A 15,456-nucleotide genomic window follows, 5' to 3' on the forward strand; every position below is an offset into this window, starting at 1 on the left:
AGGATTACAGGTGTGAGCCACTTCACCAGTCCAAAGTATATGTCTTTACCGTTTAAGCCTGGCTTAAAATTTGAGGTTTCTCTTACACCCAAAATATCTCTATAGAGACGCAGAAGTCGCACTTACTATGGTTAGGTTAGAGATTCAATTTATTTTGACTTCAAATATATTCTGAATTAGAACTTTGTACCTGTCAACATGATAAGGCCAAGAAAATGCTGTACTTTTCCTAATAGTAGAAATTATTTCTACAAGAAAATGTGGCTGAGTCAACAATGCTTATGCCCAGGAGTGCACACGCAGGATTTAGAAGGAAATAAATCACTGACAATAGACAGACATAGGCCATTCTTTCCCGGAATGTATAGCTTAGCAAAATAAACAGTATAACAGGAAGTACAAACAGCAAGCACAAAGACTAGAAGTGAGAGTGCGATGCAATCAAGGAATAAACAGCTTGGTATGGATTGAGGGGTGGAGAAAAACTGGAGGAACAGATGGAATAGGGAAAAGTAAAACCAAAAGATTAAGGGCTAAAGAATGAAACAGCACCTTATGCACACATTAGGACTTTATCCCAAGAGTAAAGTAAGCACAGGATTTGAAGCGGGAGGTGAGGCCACGAGATGCGAGTTCTATAAAGATCACACTGGCGTCAGTAAGAAAGGACTGGCGGGAACGAGGCAGGAGAGCTACCTGAGTAGCTTTACACATTAACACACAGGAGGCTAACCAGGCAGTGACAATGGGAGCCTGGGGAATGACACTCAGGCGACCATGTGTCTGCACATATATTTTTCTTTATATTTATTTATTGGGTTTGGAAAGAAGCAAAATCGCTGGCTCAAACTGTATGCACATTTTAAGGTTTCTGATCAAACTGCTAAACTGTCCTTAATAAATGCTGTAACAATTTACTCTCTTACTAACAGTGAGTGAGTGTCCACTTCTCTGCACCGTATCATCTATCAAACATTAAAAACAAAAAAACTATGAACAGTACAGTCAGGAACTTTACATTTTACGTAGAAGAGTCTTATGGGCAGAGACAGTTGTGGCGGCAGAGGCCAAGGGAATTATTACAAGGTCCCCAGAGCAAGGAGTTTTTATTTAGGGTCCTTCCAAGCCACCCCCCTGACACTAACCTGATACTTGCTACAGGTTCAATAAATAAATGGAACAAATAAACTCCGTACCATCTCCAGCTGCCTCCTCACTGGTGATGTGGTAATAATTTTAAAAGAAATAAGAACCTGCTTTCATTTGACAGTTGCAAAGTTAATGGACCCATTTTCAAAAGAAAAAAGAAAAGACAAAGAAAAACCCATCTCTTTCCTGTAGGTTTGCTTAGAAGGAAAAAGAAAGGCAGCATGAGGGCCATGTCTCATTTACCTCTTTACCACTGACCTTAGCACAATGCATGAGACAGAACAAGTCTTCAGTAAATGCTGCTTTGAATGAAATGAATTTTAATCCCTAGTTTACTCCTAATTTCCTGTGTAACCTTGGAATTGTCACTTCCATCTCTCTAAATGTCAGTTTTTCCATGTAAAGACTGGGGAAAAATATCTAATGGATGGGTGTGTCACTTAAGGAATGAACGAGAAAAAGAACACACATCAGGTATTTGGAGAATCTAGAGCAGTGGTCCCCACACCTGGGTGTGTATGAGAATCATTTGGGAAGTTTTCATCTTGAAAACGCACATTTCTTGGCTCCCTAGGCTGAATAATCTGTGTGCGTGTGTGTAGAAAGCTTGGAATCTATTTTTAACAAACTCATCAAATAATTCTTATGCAGCTAGACACTGGTTTGGCATCGGAACCCTGGGATCTACAGCACTTGCAAGTGGAAGGGATGCAAGATCAGGAAACTGCCTCGGCCCAATCAGAAGAAACAATTCAGTAAAGCAAGTCATTCAAAAAACACAAGTAATCTCAATTAAGACTTAATCTGTTTTTCTCTTGGGACTTACAGAAAGCTAAATTTTCATTTTATTTTATTTTATTTTTTATTTTTTTTGAGACAGAGTCTCACTTTGTTGCCCGGACTAGAGTGAGTGCCGTGGCATCAGCCTAGCTCACAGCAACCTCAAACTCCCGGGGTTAAGTGATCCTACTGCCTCAGCCTCCCCAGTAGCTGGGACAGGCATGCGCCACCATGCCTGGCTAATTTTTTCTATATATATTTTTAGTTGGCCAGATAATTTTTATTTCTATTTTTAGTAGAGACGGGGTCTCGGTCAGGCTGGTCTCGAACTCCTGACCTCCAGCGATCCACTCGCCTCGGCCTCCCAGAGGGCTAGGATTACAGGCGTGAGCCACCGCGCCCGGCCTTCATTTTATTTTTAAAATGTGGCTTTATTCAAACATTTTCTCTGTATTAGCCCTTGAGATCCGTAACTGCCCATGAGCGCTAGAGATGGCGACCTCTGTTACGAGAGTGAAGTTGATCTCAAAGGAAACATCCTACAGAGTTTCTTTTTAGGGTGATGACAATGTTCTTGGAATTAGATAGTGGTGATGACTGTACAACCTTGTGATCATATTAAAAACCAATGAATTGTATATTTTAAAAGGATGAATTGTTTAGTATATGAATTATATCTCAATTGTTAAAAATCTATCTGTCATCTACCAGTTCTCTGAGCTAACATCTATGGCGTGTTTCAGGATATAGTACAGTAAAATTGAAAGATATCTGCACCTGACTGCATTAAGGCAAGAAATTCTACCCAAAGGGTCATAATCTTCCTTTTAATTCCAAGAAGCTCTATAATGCCACCCAACCTCCACCTCACCCTCCCTCACAAAAGCATGAGAGGAATAAAGCATGAGATCACCTAGAATTATTCTAGAGCAGTGGTTCATAACCAAGGATGATTCTGCTCCCTAGGAGACAATTTTGGTGTAACAACTAGGTGAGCGCTACTGGCATCTACTGGGTAGAGGCAAGGAATGCTACTATTAAACATAATACACATAGCGTTGCCCGTGACAAAAATTATCCAGCTCAAAATGTCAAATGATGGTAAGGTTTAAAAACCCTGCTCTAGAGCATCTGTTCTCAAAATGTGGTCCCCGGGTCACCTGGAAACCTAGAAATGCAAAATCTCAGGCCTCGGCCCAGACCTACAGAATTAGAAACTCTGAGCGTGGGGCCTCGCAATCAGGGTTTTAGCAAGCCCTCTGGATGATGCTGATCAATACTAAGGCAGGAAAGACTCTTAGAATTGACAAATTCAGTAAAGGCTCAGGTTAAAAAAATCAATGTACACAAATCAGTAGCATTTTTATATACTAATAACAATGAAGCTGAGCATCAAATCAAGAACTCAGTACCAGTTACAATAGCTACAAAGAAAATAAAATACATAGGAACATACTTAACCAAGGAGGTGAAAAATCTCTATAAGAAGAACTATACAACACTGATGAAAGACATCATAAAAGACATAAACAAATGGGAAAACATCCCATACTTATAGAGTGGAAGAATCAACATTGTGAAAATGTCCACACTGCCCAAGGTGATTTATAGATTCAATGCAATTCCCATCAAAATACCAACATCACTTTTCACAGATCTAGAAAAAACAATCCTAAACTTTATATGGAACCAAGAAAGAGCCCAAATAGTCAAAGCAATCCTAAGCAAAAAGAACAAATCTGGAGGCATCACATTACCTGACTTAAAATTATACTCCAAGGCTACAGTAACCCAAATAGCATAGTACTGGTAAAAAGGTACAAACATAGAGCAATGGAATAGAGAACCCAGAAATAAAGCCATATAGCTACAACCAACTGGTTTTTGGCAAAGCAGACAAAACCATACACTGGGGAAAGTACACCCTATTCAATAAACGGTGCTGGGAAAATTGGATAGCCACATGCAGAAGAATGAAACTGGATCCCTATCTCTTACCATACACAAAAATTAACTCAAGATGGATTAAAGACTTAAACGTAAGATCTGAAACCATAAAAATTCTAGGAGAAAATGTAGGAAAATCTCTTCTGGACATTGGCCTAGGCAAAGAATTGATGATTAAGACCCCAAAAGCAAAATATAAAAATAACAAAAATAAATAAATGGGACTTAATTAAACTATAAAGTTTCTGCACAGCAAAGGAAATAATCAACACAGTAAACAATCTACAGAATGGGAAAAAATATTCACACACTAAACATTTGACAAAGGACTAATATCCAGAATCTATAATACAAAGAACTCAAACAAAACAGCAAGAAAACAATAACCCTATCAAAAAGTGGGCAAAAGACATGAACAGATTTTTTTTCAAAACAAGATAGACAAATGGCCAACAAACATATGAAAAAATGCTCAACATCACTAACCATCAAGGAAATGCAAATTAAAACCACAATCAGATACTACTTTACTACCCTTGTCAGAATGGCATGAAAAAGTCAAAAAACAATAGACACTGACATGCATGTGGTGATAGGAGAACACTTACACACTAAGAACTAAGAAGGGGGAGGGTGGAGAGAGGTTGAAGGATAAAAAATCTACCTATCAGGTACTATTCTGGTAATGGGTACACTGAAAGCCTTGACTGCAGCATTATACAGTTCATCCATGTAACAAAAAACACTGTACCCCCTAAATCTACAGAAACATTTAAAAAATTTTTTAAAAACGCTAAAGCATGAGAACCACTGCTGTAGTTAGCAAACTTAATGCTAAATGTGAGTGCAATCAAGAAGCAGAGGTGAAGTTACTTGACCAAAGTTAGTATGAAACAAAATCAGGATTTGAATCCAGGTGGTCTCATGTCAGAACCTGTCCTCTATTTTTAAAAAATGTGCTTTAACTTTTGTATATAAGCCATTTCTTTATTCTTCCATCAGAGGACAAAAACTGCTGGCAGAATGGAGTTAGGCAGAGGGGGAAACACCATCAAAATAATTATATCTTTCTTAATTCTATACACTAGAAGGCATTTTACAGGCTGCCAAGTAAGTAATATGGAAATAATAAGGATACGTTCATGTTGCTGGGTTTCCCAGAAGTGTACTGATCATCATATAGTGACGATTCTTTCTCCACTTAGCTTCTTGTCATTACCTGGTAACATTATAGATTCTTTCTTGTTTTTCAGTCTCTAAAACCTGGGAAAGTGCATTCTCTTCATTGAGATTCATGTACAGTTCAAGAAATTAGGCTTGACAGGTGTAACAGGCAGGGCAGACTTTGACTCAGAGGGTGGGGAGAGGAGGCACAGTGGGAATTTTCAAGCACATCCAGCTGAACTTGCTTGCTCCACACACTTTGATTTGGGATTTAAGCTTAAAATGTTTTCCATTGACAGAATGATACATGGTCTTTCCATAAGTATTCGTCTTTCAACAAAAACTTGGAACATGATTCTTGAGCTAGTAGGCTCTCTGATACAATAGCAATTTATCAAGCATTTGAGGTAATGAGATGTTCCACAGAACTGAGTTCTGCATAGGTGACTAAGAGTCCTATCCCTTTAAGCACCTGAGCTTGTATTTTAACCATTTCTAGTGGAAGAATTTCTAAAATGGATTATATACATCTCTCCTATCTGAGACTAAATGCTATGTAGTGAAAATGAACTTTATTTGATACTCAGAACTATAATTATGATCTTCAATGATTGAACATGGAGGCTCTAACAGTGCACAAAGCTGCCAGACCAAAGACTAAATCACCCAGACTGACCTTCCAGCTCTTGGTCTCCTATCACTGACAGCTGTTTGTATTTTGCTGGGTGCTGCAGTCACCTTCTGGCCTACCATTTGCAAAAAACCCCCATAAGCCCACTTGACTAGAAGTTTATACAAAATAGAGAAAATTATTCTAAACGTGAGTCTTTACGTTAGAATTTATTGTGTACATTTTCACTTATACTTGGTTTTGAAAGTGTTCAGCATTAATCTGGCTTCCAGACAAGAGGGGTGCTACTAGACTAAATGTACATGTTTAGCCACCTCAAATGTCATTCATGTTTTAGCTACCTCACATGTCGTTCATGTAAACATTTATTCCGCTTTTTATGATAACTAAAGAAAACAAATCCAGCATTTAATCTCAATTTTATTTGGAAACATTTCAATATACGTTTAAAAATGTTTCCAAATCTTAGAACTGTATTATCTGTGTGTGGACGCTGTCGTTGATAATCTCTAATCTTATCTTCTCCAGAAATTTTCCTTGATGTTTCCCAGGACATTTCAAAAAGCCTATTCTACAATACCATATTTCTTGACCTCTCCCTGAGGCTGGTAACATGGTTTACCTGTTTTCTTGACATTTTATCAGATTCTATGTAGATTCTCTCATATTGTCTGGTTCTGTTAGTGCCCCTTCAAACTTCCCTCCTATGACTTTTCCTCTGTCAGCATTTCTCACTCAAATAACTGCACTACCATATTTTTGTGAATACCCTTCAAATACAGATTGGTGCCCGGTTTAGGATTTTTTTACTTTATAATGATGCCAAAGACATACACAACACATTCAGTAGAAGCTGTACTTTGAGTACCCATACAAACATTCTGTTTTTCACTTTCAGTAGTCAATAAATTGCATGATATATTCAACATTTTATTATAAAATAGGTTTGTGTTTGATGATCTTGCCCAAATGTAGGCTAATGTTGGTGTTTCAAGCATGTTTAAGGTAGGGTAGGCTGAGCTATGATACTCGGTAGATTAGGTGTATTAAATGCCTTTTTAACTCATGATATTTTCAATTTACATTGGGTTATCTGGCTGTAATTCCATTGTAAGTGGAGAAGCATTTATACACCTCTGTATTTCCATGGCTTTTCCCCCCTAGATTTTAAACAGTGCAATCCTACTTCAGATTAAATTAGCTTCCTCATTTTTGCCTTTTTTCCCCTTAACATTGAGGAAGACACTGCTTGTTACAGACTCAAAAACTGAAACCTGAAGCTCCTCAGCCTTCTGTTTACAACCTCTGCCAAATCTATTCCTTCCACAGCATCAAAGAATGTAGTAATTCTTTCCTTTATCTCTCTCCTGCCTTGTCAAGCTGCGGCCACATTATGCAATTTGTCAGTTTTCCTCTCTTGTAAAATACACCAGTGAAACTCATCTCCTTCCCTGAAGGTAGAAACCATTAGAGTTGTAAACTGTATGTTAACTCTACAGCATTGCTAACAATCTCAAATCCCCAAAATGGTCTAATATAAAACTTACTGAATATATCAAGCTCTACCGTCGTATATATTGCTTCAGAGGACACAATTTGATTCGTGATGTGACATAACCGAATTATAAAATCCTCAGACTCTATTTTTACTACACTTGTTACAACCAACCTAAGGCAATGCTTCTCAGCAGCGTGTTCCGGTACAACAGTGAAGTCTATAATCCAGGGATCTGAACTTGTAAGCCAAGGCACCGCTGAACAGAATTTCGTTGACGTATGTGTAAGCATGGGGTTACTGTCCCGTTCTAGAAGAGGATGCTAAAGTCACGACTGTCGACATTAGAACTGAACACGCATTTACTTCAAAATGTCTTTGAGTTCCATTACTGATTCCCAGACACCTTCCAGATTTACTTAAATGTTCACCCTTGACGCCTTTTATAAGTAGCTTCACATCACTTGCTTTCTGATGGCCAAAATGCGTCTCGCATTTTAAATACTCTGTCCCTGGGTGCCTTTCCGTATTTCCCTACCCTCCCTTAAAGCACCTTTCTTTTCCAGTGGGCAGGGCTCGCCCCTCAAGGGCTGCGCTCCATCCCGGTGAGCGTGACAACAAAGGCGAGAGGCCGCAGCCGGTCCCGAGCGCCTCTGCCGGCGTCGCCGGGCGCGGGGACAGCCAGGGCTCCGGTGTCCCCGGGAGCCGAGCGGAGCGCCAGCGCCTCGGCAGCCGCGGACAGCCCTGATTACAGCGTCGCCCGCGCCCCGTCATTAGCCTCCGCTGGGCCGGGCCACTCGCGGAGCAGCAACGCCTCGAGCCGGCAAGTTTCTCTCGGACCCCGGGCCGAGCCTGCTCCCCGCGCTCCGCCGCCGCCCGCCGACCCCGGCCCGGCCGCGGGTGTAGACGCGGCCCGCACCGGCGAGCCCGGCTCCACCCGCCCCAGGCCCCGGATGTGACGGCACCGTCGCCCCCGGCGCTCGCCCCCCGGGACGAGCGTGGGGGGATCCCGGAAAGGCGGCCTGGGGAGGGCGTCCTCCCGCGCCGCCAGCCAGCCACCACGTACCCAAGTGAGGAGGCTCTCGCACAGCTCCACCCGCTCCACTGACTCCACGCTGAACATCGTCCCCGCTGGGGCTTGGCGGCGCCGCCCGCAGCCAGACGCCGCCGCTCGGCCTGGGCTCGCTCGGAGGGCCCGCGCGGCAGACTCGGCCTCCGGCCCACCTGCTTCTCGGCCCGGCCCGGCTGCCGACTGTCGCCCCGGTGCTGGCAGCGGCTCCCACGGCGTCACCCCGGTGCCCCTCCTTCTGCTCCCGCTCGGGGCCGCGCGCCCGCCGCGCGCGCCCCGGCCACGCCCGCCGCCCCGCGTCCCCGCCCCGTGCGGCCCACAGGCTCCTCCCAGGAGCGGCCCGGCCGGGCGGACGCGCCTCTGCGCACAACCGCGCGCCGCCGCCGCGCGCGCCCCCGCCGCCCGCTGCGTGTCGCGGAGCGCGCGCGCCAGGGCCTGGCGGCGTGTGCTCGTCGGCCGTCCGCACGCGCCTCGCGGAAGCCCGGCAGTGCGCGTGCGCCGGCGCTCTCCAAGTTAGAAAAGACACAGCGAGTGGTTGCCCGGGAGGGGTGGTGGGAGCAGTCCCCGGAAACGATCCCTGCCCTCGGTCTCCGGGCACTGGCGAGGTCGCGCCTCCGCGGGGCCGAGGTACGCGCGCGCCCGCCACGCCCCCCCACTCGGCCGCGACCTGCGGGGGTCGCCCGCCGCCGGGCTGGAAGGGGCGGGGGCGGCGCCGCCTCCCACCCTCCCGGCTCCGCCTTCCCGCGGGCGTCCGCGGGCTGAGCCCCGGGATCGCCCGGTTCCGGTCGGGCGTCGCCTGGAGACGGCGGAGGGCCGACGTGGAGGCGTCCCGGTGGCTCGAGGTGGGCTTGGCGCGCGGCGAGGGGAGCCCGCCGTTCGTTCTCGGGCCGCGGGCGCCTCGACTCTGGGAACTTTCCCTGGAGAGAGGGTGTGCGCCGGCTCGCCGACCCGTAAGGACCCCGCAGCCCGTGGGGCCTGCTTCTCCCAGGGGCTCGGGCTGGCTTCCCGCACGGGGAGGTGGATCGTTCTGAAGCCCTCGCCTTTTTAGAGGCACGAATCTCTGCAGACTACTGATAAATTTGTAGCCAATAAGGTATATGCAGAAAAGTGCATAAAACATACATGTTTAAAGAATAATTAGTAAGACACCCAGATAAAAAGTATTGTCAGCATCCCAGGAGTTGCCTCACTCATACATATCCTGTGTCCCTTTCTGAGCATAATTTTTTCCCTAGCCTGAATTTTTGATAATCACTTTATTGCTTTACCTCATATCTTTACCATCTATGCATGCAATAGAGCTTTCCTTTTCCTGTTTTTGAACTTTTATGAGTGGAATCATATCGTGTTTTGGGGCTTTCACTTTATATTAAATTTGTGTGCTGTATAGCTATAGGTAATTTTCATCGCTGTCTAGTCTTTTATTGGGTGAATATAACAGTGTATCCATTCTGCTGCTTGATGAACATTTTGTTCCAGCTTGGGGCTACTCAGGACTATGCTATAAACATTGTTATACCTGAGCCCTAGTGCAAATGTGCTGGAGTTTTCAAGACACCTTGGAGTCCTAAGAGAATTGTCGATTCATAGGGTGTGCATAACTACCAAATAATGCCAAACCTTTATTTGGAGTGTCGCAAAGCTAACTTCCTGGAATGCATCTTCACTTTGGTTTGCAGTTCCAGGAACCCACCCGCCCCCTTTTCCCATTAATAGTAGGTTTTCTCATTGAACACAACTGCTGAGACAGCATTGAGTTTTTAATGATGCCTTACAGAGTACCAGTTAACAGTTCAAACCTGATGATTTATCGTTTTGCTAATGTGAAAAAATCTTACTTGAAGTCTTTTCGATGGTCTTTCTTTCAAACATTTTTCCCTACACCAAGGGCAGAGAAACCTTTAGAAATTATAGGTATATATCTCACGTGCCTCTGTTTGTTTCCTCTGTTGGTGCCTCTGGCTGTTTGTCAAACCAGAGCTCCCACGTTCTGTACTAGGTTGTTTCTGTTGAATCCCTGTCACTTTGAGTGACCTATACCATTGTTAGGCAAGTGAATGAAGTGTCAGTAGGTATATGTTAAATTGACTTAGGCCTGACCGGCATGCAGCTTGTCTTTGAATGTGGAGACAAGGTGCCTTTGCTGGAATGTCTGTGGAGGTGTGAGCACCGTTACTGTAGATGTTCAGGTTTTCAAAGCTTTGACACAATTGACCTTAAGCCTCATTTTTAAAGTTTGACTACTTATCCAGAATGCTTTTGTGCATGATGGTGCGGTGTTCTTGGGGTTTCATTTTGTAGCTCCAGTTACCCTTGATGAAGGAAATTATATTAAAAACTCCTTGGATGTGAGTAATTATGTGTAGAAGCCATGTAGCCATCAAGTTTCTACATGAGCTTGGGAAAAAAAGACACTGAGCTGCCCCTTTGTTTCAGGAAGTTCTGGAGTTTTCTATTTTCCCCTTATTTTTCTCTCTCTGTTTTTTTTCCCCCTTCTCTGAAAACTTTGGAAATGACCAAGAAATGAGTTGAACTTGTCTTAGCTGTCTCCTTACTCCGGTTAGTTGGAGGCTGATTCTCATCTACAGCTGTTTATCAGATTCAAGTGAATGTGGTCGTGTCCCGTGTGGCAGTGCTCCCAAATTTATCCTGTCTTCCTAGGGAACACATAAAGCTCTGATTAAAGAGAGTTTGAGATGCTATGAAGGCATGGCTAAGTTTTATCATAGTTCTGCTGATTGCTTGACAGTTGTTAGTGGTCAAAGTGTTACAGCTTCCATCTACTGAGAGCCTATACAGTGTGCCAAGCAATATTTTAAATGCTTTACTGTCATTATCTCATACTCATACTCCACAAGGCAAAACTTTTTTTTTTTTTTTGCTAAAAAAGTGGCAGCTTGATATGGTTCAGCCTAATTTTATGTGTTTTACATATGAGGAATCTGAGACTCAGACTTTATGTAAGTAGTTGTCTGACTCCAAAGCTTATGCTTTGCTGTATTAAGGAACTCCTCAGTAAGACTTAGCCAGCTAAGCAGTAACAAAGCCAGTTCCTTTTAAGGCTTCTATCACACCACACAGCTTCCAAGATCTAAGGTGTTTTGTTTTTGTAAATCTCAAACATTTAAAAACAGAGTATGAGTAACTCTTATTTTCATATTTGACGGGATCCCATGAAGTCGTTACCATGTTCTGTGCATTTAATAACCTTGTTTCTCGGTTTCATGTAGGCAGCATTTAGTGGCCCCTATAACATGGAGGACCCTGTGCACTACTCAAGGGAATAAGATGTGGTTCTTATTGAAAGGAGTTCATTTTTTTTAAGTTTATTTTTAATTTTTTGGATGCATTATAATTGTACATGTTTATGGGGTACATGTGATATTTTGATACAAGCACAGAATGTAGGATAATCAAATCTGGGTCCAAAAACCCCTGCAACAAAATCTTCAAATAACATGAAAAAAAAAATAAATAAATCCAGCGAGATGTTATTTTGTATGCTTGGAACTAAGTGTTTAACATTCTATGATTAGTAATCATAAGTTTTGAAGGTAAAGCAATTAAGCACAATATGTATTCTAAAATTCAACTATAATCAATTTGGGGTGGGCCATCCATAAATATTCGGCATCTGTATAAACATTATTTTGAGTAATGTCTTAAAAAATAAAAAAGAAAGTTCATGATGGAGGGAAAGAGTGTAGCGATTGACACGCCCTGTGGCCAGCATGGGTGCCCCCCATGGGTGCCCCCCATGGGTGCCACTGAGATATTTAGGAGGCACCAGGAGGAAACAGAGTGCCTGGGCAGGAGGCGAGAAATGGGCATTGTGCACTGAAACCTGATTGCATCTCTAGGCAGGAAGCCAGCACTGGCTTTATTTCTATTGTTAAAGTAACAGGTACTTGAAAGAATTCAAGTTGTAAAACTGCGTCCTAGGAATGCTGAAGGCCTGGCTTTCCTGGTCCACCTCCCCACTCATAACCAATTTAACCTTTGGTTTTTATCTTGCCTGAGTCTTCTTTTCTTCCAAAACTCTGCATCAGAGAAATGTGGTGGAAGGAACTAAGAAATCAGCAAATCCAACTTTAACATTTTGCAGAAAATGAGCAGTCCTGATAGATTATGTGGGGTTACAGTTGTTAACCTAAAATTATTAAAGAGGTCAGAATCTAATTTAAAGAGAGTTTATTTAAGTGTAAAGGTTGAGGACTGGCCACCTGGCAAAGTACAGATTTTAAAGAATGGAAGTCAGTGTTCCAAAGTGTAGAAGTTTGGGATTGTTTATAGAGACAAAGTTTAGGGAAGTTTAAGAGAATTTTAATATCTTTTTATGTAAGACTTAATGTATAGTTATAACAATCTGATTAGCTGAGGTGGTCTGTTTTGTTGGGGGGCGGGGAAGGTATATTAAACATTTTAACACTGAAGATGTCACTATTATGGGGTCCCTGTTTGGGGCACTATGTGGTTTGAGTTAGATACAGGACAATAAAGGAGACAGTTAATCTATAATAAAGGTCAGTGATCGGAAGGGGGAAGTCTGATCTCTGGTCTTTTTTAGTCATTTATAGAACATGAACAATGAGGAAGAGAGTTAAACTATAATCTGAGAAGAAGAATTGTAAACATGTTATGTGACTCAGATCACAGTAACATCTCTCTTGAGGTTTAAAGTGTTTGGGGGGTTCTAATAGTTTTTTAATTTAGTTTTACACAGTTTTGGTAGCAGAATTGGAGCTAAAATCCAGGGCTCTAAATGTCCAAGCAGCAAATGTCTGGGCTTCACTTAAGAGCATATGCTGGCCGGGCGCGGTGGCTCATGCCTGTAATCCTAGCACTCTGGGAGGCCGAGGCGGGTGGATCGCTCGAGGTCAGGAGTTCGAGACCAGCCTGAGCAAGAGTGAGACCCCCGTCTCTACCAAAAAAAAAAGAAAGAAATGATTTGGACAGCTAAAAATCTATATAGAAAAAATTAGCCGGGCATGGTGGCGCATGCCTGTAGTCCCAGCTACTCGGGAGGCTGAGGCAGGAGGATCTTTAAGCCCAGGAGTCTGAGGTTGCTGTGAGCGAGGCTGACGCCACGGCACTCACTCTAGCCCGGGCAACAAAGCGACACTCTGTCTCAAAAAAAAAAAAAAAAAAAGAGCATATGCTATTGGACAAAATCAGTAGCACTGTTTAGTTCTAGATAAACACTGACTGTGACAAACAAAAGTTGGAGAACTGAAGTCCAGATTGATTTTGGAATTCATTTTCAAGACTGAGGTATTATGTTATCTTGGCAAGTGGAAATTTTCTTTTTATTGTTTTATCCCCTGTAGTTTTAAATCAGAGCAGCCTCTTTCCAAAATGAAGTAGTGTTTTGATACCTCATTTTTGAGCCATTAACACCTACAGTTCCTTTTTTACTCCGATTGTAAAAAAAACTAAGACAGTTTCTTTAAAACTATTGAAGCCCCAACAAATAGGTCAAACACAATTAGTGGATCTGCACATGACAGGAAAATGCAGTGGACTTCTCTGTTCCTCTCAGCAGCATTGAGAACTTCTGCTGTACAATGATGCAAATAAAATTATGTGGCCATGCAACACTTAAAGTATCCTGGGACTTGAGCTCTTGGAAGTGTGCATGAAGCGCTGTCTTAAGGGTATGATTGCATAGAATTCAGTCACATTAACACTAATTGCACCTGGAAGGACATAGAAACAAATGTAATGCATTTTTTTAAAGTACAAAGTAGTAAACTGCCTAAATGTATAGAATAGGAGAAAATGTAAACAGTAAACATTATAATACGTTTGTTGATGCACTCAATTTACAAGGTACTTTTGCCTCTGCTAATTTGGTTTAACCATCACAACTCTGTGAATTAATTAGAGGCTAGGAATCTTGACACAGGAAATAACATTTTGTTTATCTTTGAGCAGATGCAAGTAGTTCTCACTGCCCTTAGGACTTTTGACACAGTCATAGAATCTAATTTAAAAAGAGGAAACTTAATAAAATAAAGGTCTGAATTGATTACGTGGCCCACTCCTAGATTATTTGAGGCTCTCTCTTCAGTTTCAGTTGGGCAGTTTGACTGTTCTTTTAAATGAATATACTGAAATTAGAGCTCTTTCCTTGAGACTCCTGGTGTGCACCTTCATAATGGGTATTTGAAACCTGTCATTAGAAAATTCCTGATGTGGCAGGCTATTACTATGTGTAAAGCTGAAGAAAACTGCCTTTGATCTATTTGTTTGCTTAGGTTTCTTCCATGAGTGGCAATTTTCTTACTAGCAGCCAGTTCAGATTCTTTTCAAAGGTATTAAGACTTTCACACTCAAAATACTGATTAGTGATGATATTGGATAAACTCTTTTCAGTTCAGTAAGTTACATAAGTGTAGAAGTTTATTTGAATTATTAATATCTCATATTTAATTGAATATTTATTAACTTTGTTTCCCTTTAGGTATCTTGTAAGACTTTGAACTTTACTGTTTTATCATCTGAAAAAAATATGAATTGCCTGTGATATTTGGACTCCAGTGTGGTTGGGCTATCTCCCCTCACACCTATAGAATTGGGGGCTACCCTTTTGCTCTAGTTTAGAGTATGGGAAGGAAAGTTTCATACCCTTCATTTTTTTCTTCATAAGGAAATGCAGCCTCAGAGTGATTCTATATTCCAGGCAGTTCAAAGAATTCTGAATCGTAAGCTGAGCTTAGTTTCAGGTGAGGATAATAGTTTTTCAAGTACCAAAATTTTCATGAATTCAAATAGTCTTGATGTAAATGTAAATATCCTATAGCCTAAGTGTGTTTTGCTTTTCAGATTACTGTCACTATAAGCATGGAAAGTCACTGTTATTTAAACCAATATTACTAGGTTCTACCATGTACAGGGCATATGCTAGGTAATACAGGAATGTTTACAAAAGACTACAACATATTTCCCTTCCCGTCCATACATGGTAAATTCCAAAAGATGTGCTATGAGGGAGAAGAGGGATCTGATCTACCTGGAGAATTTGTCTGTTATTTAGGAGTAAGAAAAGAGCAGTTGGGCAAGAATGTCTTCTTTCTTAAAATTAAAGGAGCTAAGCTTGGAGAAGAAACACTATTTTCAAAAATATAAATGGATGATAAATTATAGTAATTGTTTTTCTTAAAGGAAATAGAATATTGTACTTCCCAAAATAGTGTGTCTGGAAAATTTTAAAGAACTCAA

At 42.1% G+C, this 15,456-nt stretch overlaps 2 protein-coding genes across 10 annotated transcripts in view; one reads left to right on the top strand and one right to left on the bottom strand.

Annotated features, from left to right (window-relative positions):
- Positions 1–8,527, bottom strand: part of HOOK3 (hook microtubule tethering protein 3) — a 104,163-nt gene extending 95,636 nt beyond the window's left edge. The window contains exon 1 of one of the 2 annotated variants that reach the window (XM_045535681.1): positions 8,233–8,527. In XM_045535681.1, coding sequence (XP_045391637.1) covers positions 8,233–8,289 — 57 coding nt within the window. In that variant the 5' untranslated portion in view covers positions 8,290–8,527. The remainder of the gene's footprint in view (positions 1–8,232) is intronic. The other variant, XM_045535682.1, reaches the window with a different exon arrangement.
- A 229-nt stretch (positions 8,528–8,756) lies between these two features.
- The window catches only part of RNF170 (ring finger protein 170), a 35,094-nt gene continuing 28,394 nt past the window's right edge, over positions 8,757–15,456 (top strand). For 2 of the 8 annotated variants that reach the window (XM_045535684.1, XM_045535690.1), the window contains exon 1: positions 8,963–9,077. The gene's annotated coding sequence lies outside the window, so the exon portion shown is untranslated. The other 6 variants (XM_045535683.1, XM_045535688.1, XM_045535685.1 and 3 more) reach the window with 5 other exon arrangements.

This window comes from Lemur catta, chromosome 22 (assembly GCF_020740605.2).
Source record: "Lemur catta isolate mLemCat1 chromosome 22, mLemCat1.pri, whole genome shotgun sequence".
Lineage (NCBI taxonomy): Eukaryota > Metazoa > Chordata > Mammalia > Primates > Lemuridae > Lemur > Lemur catta.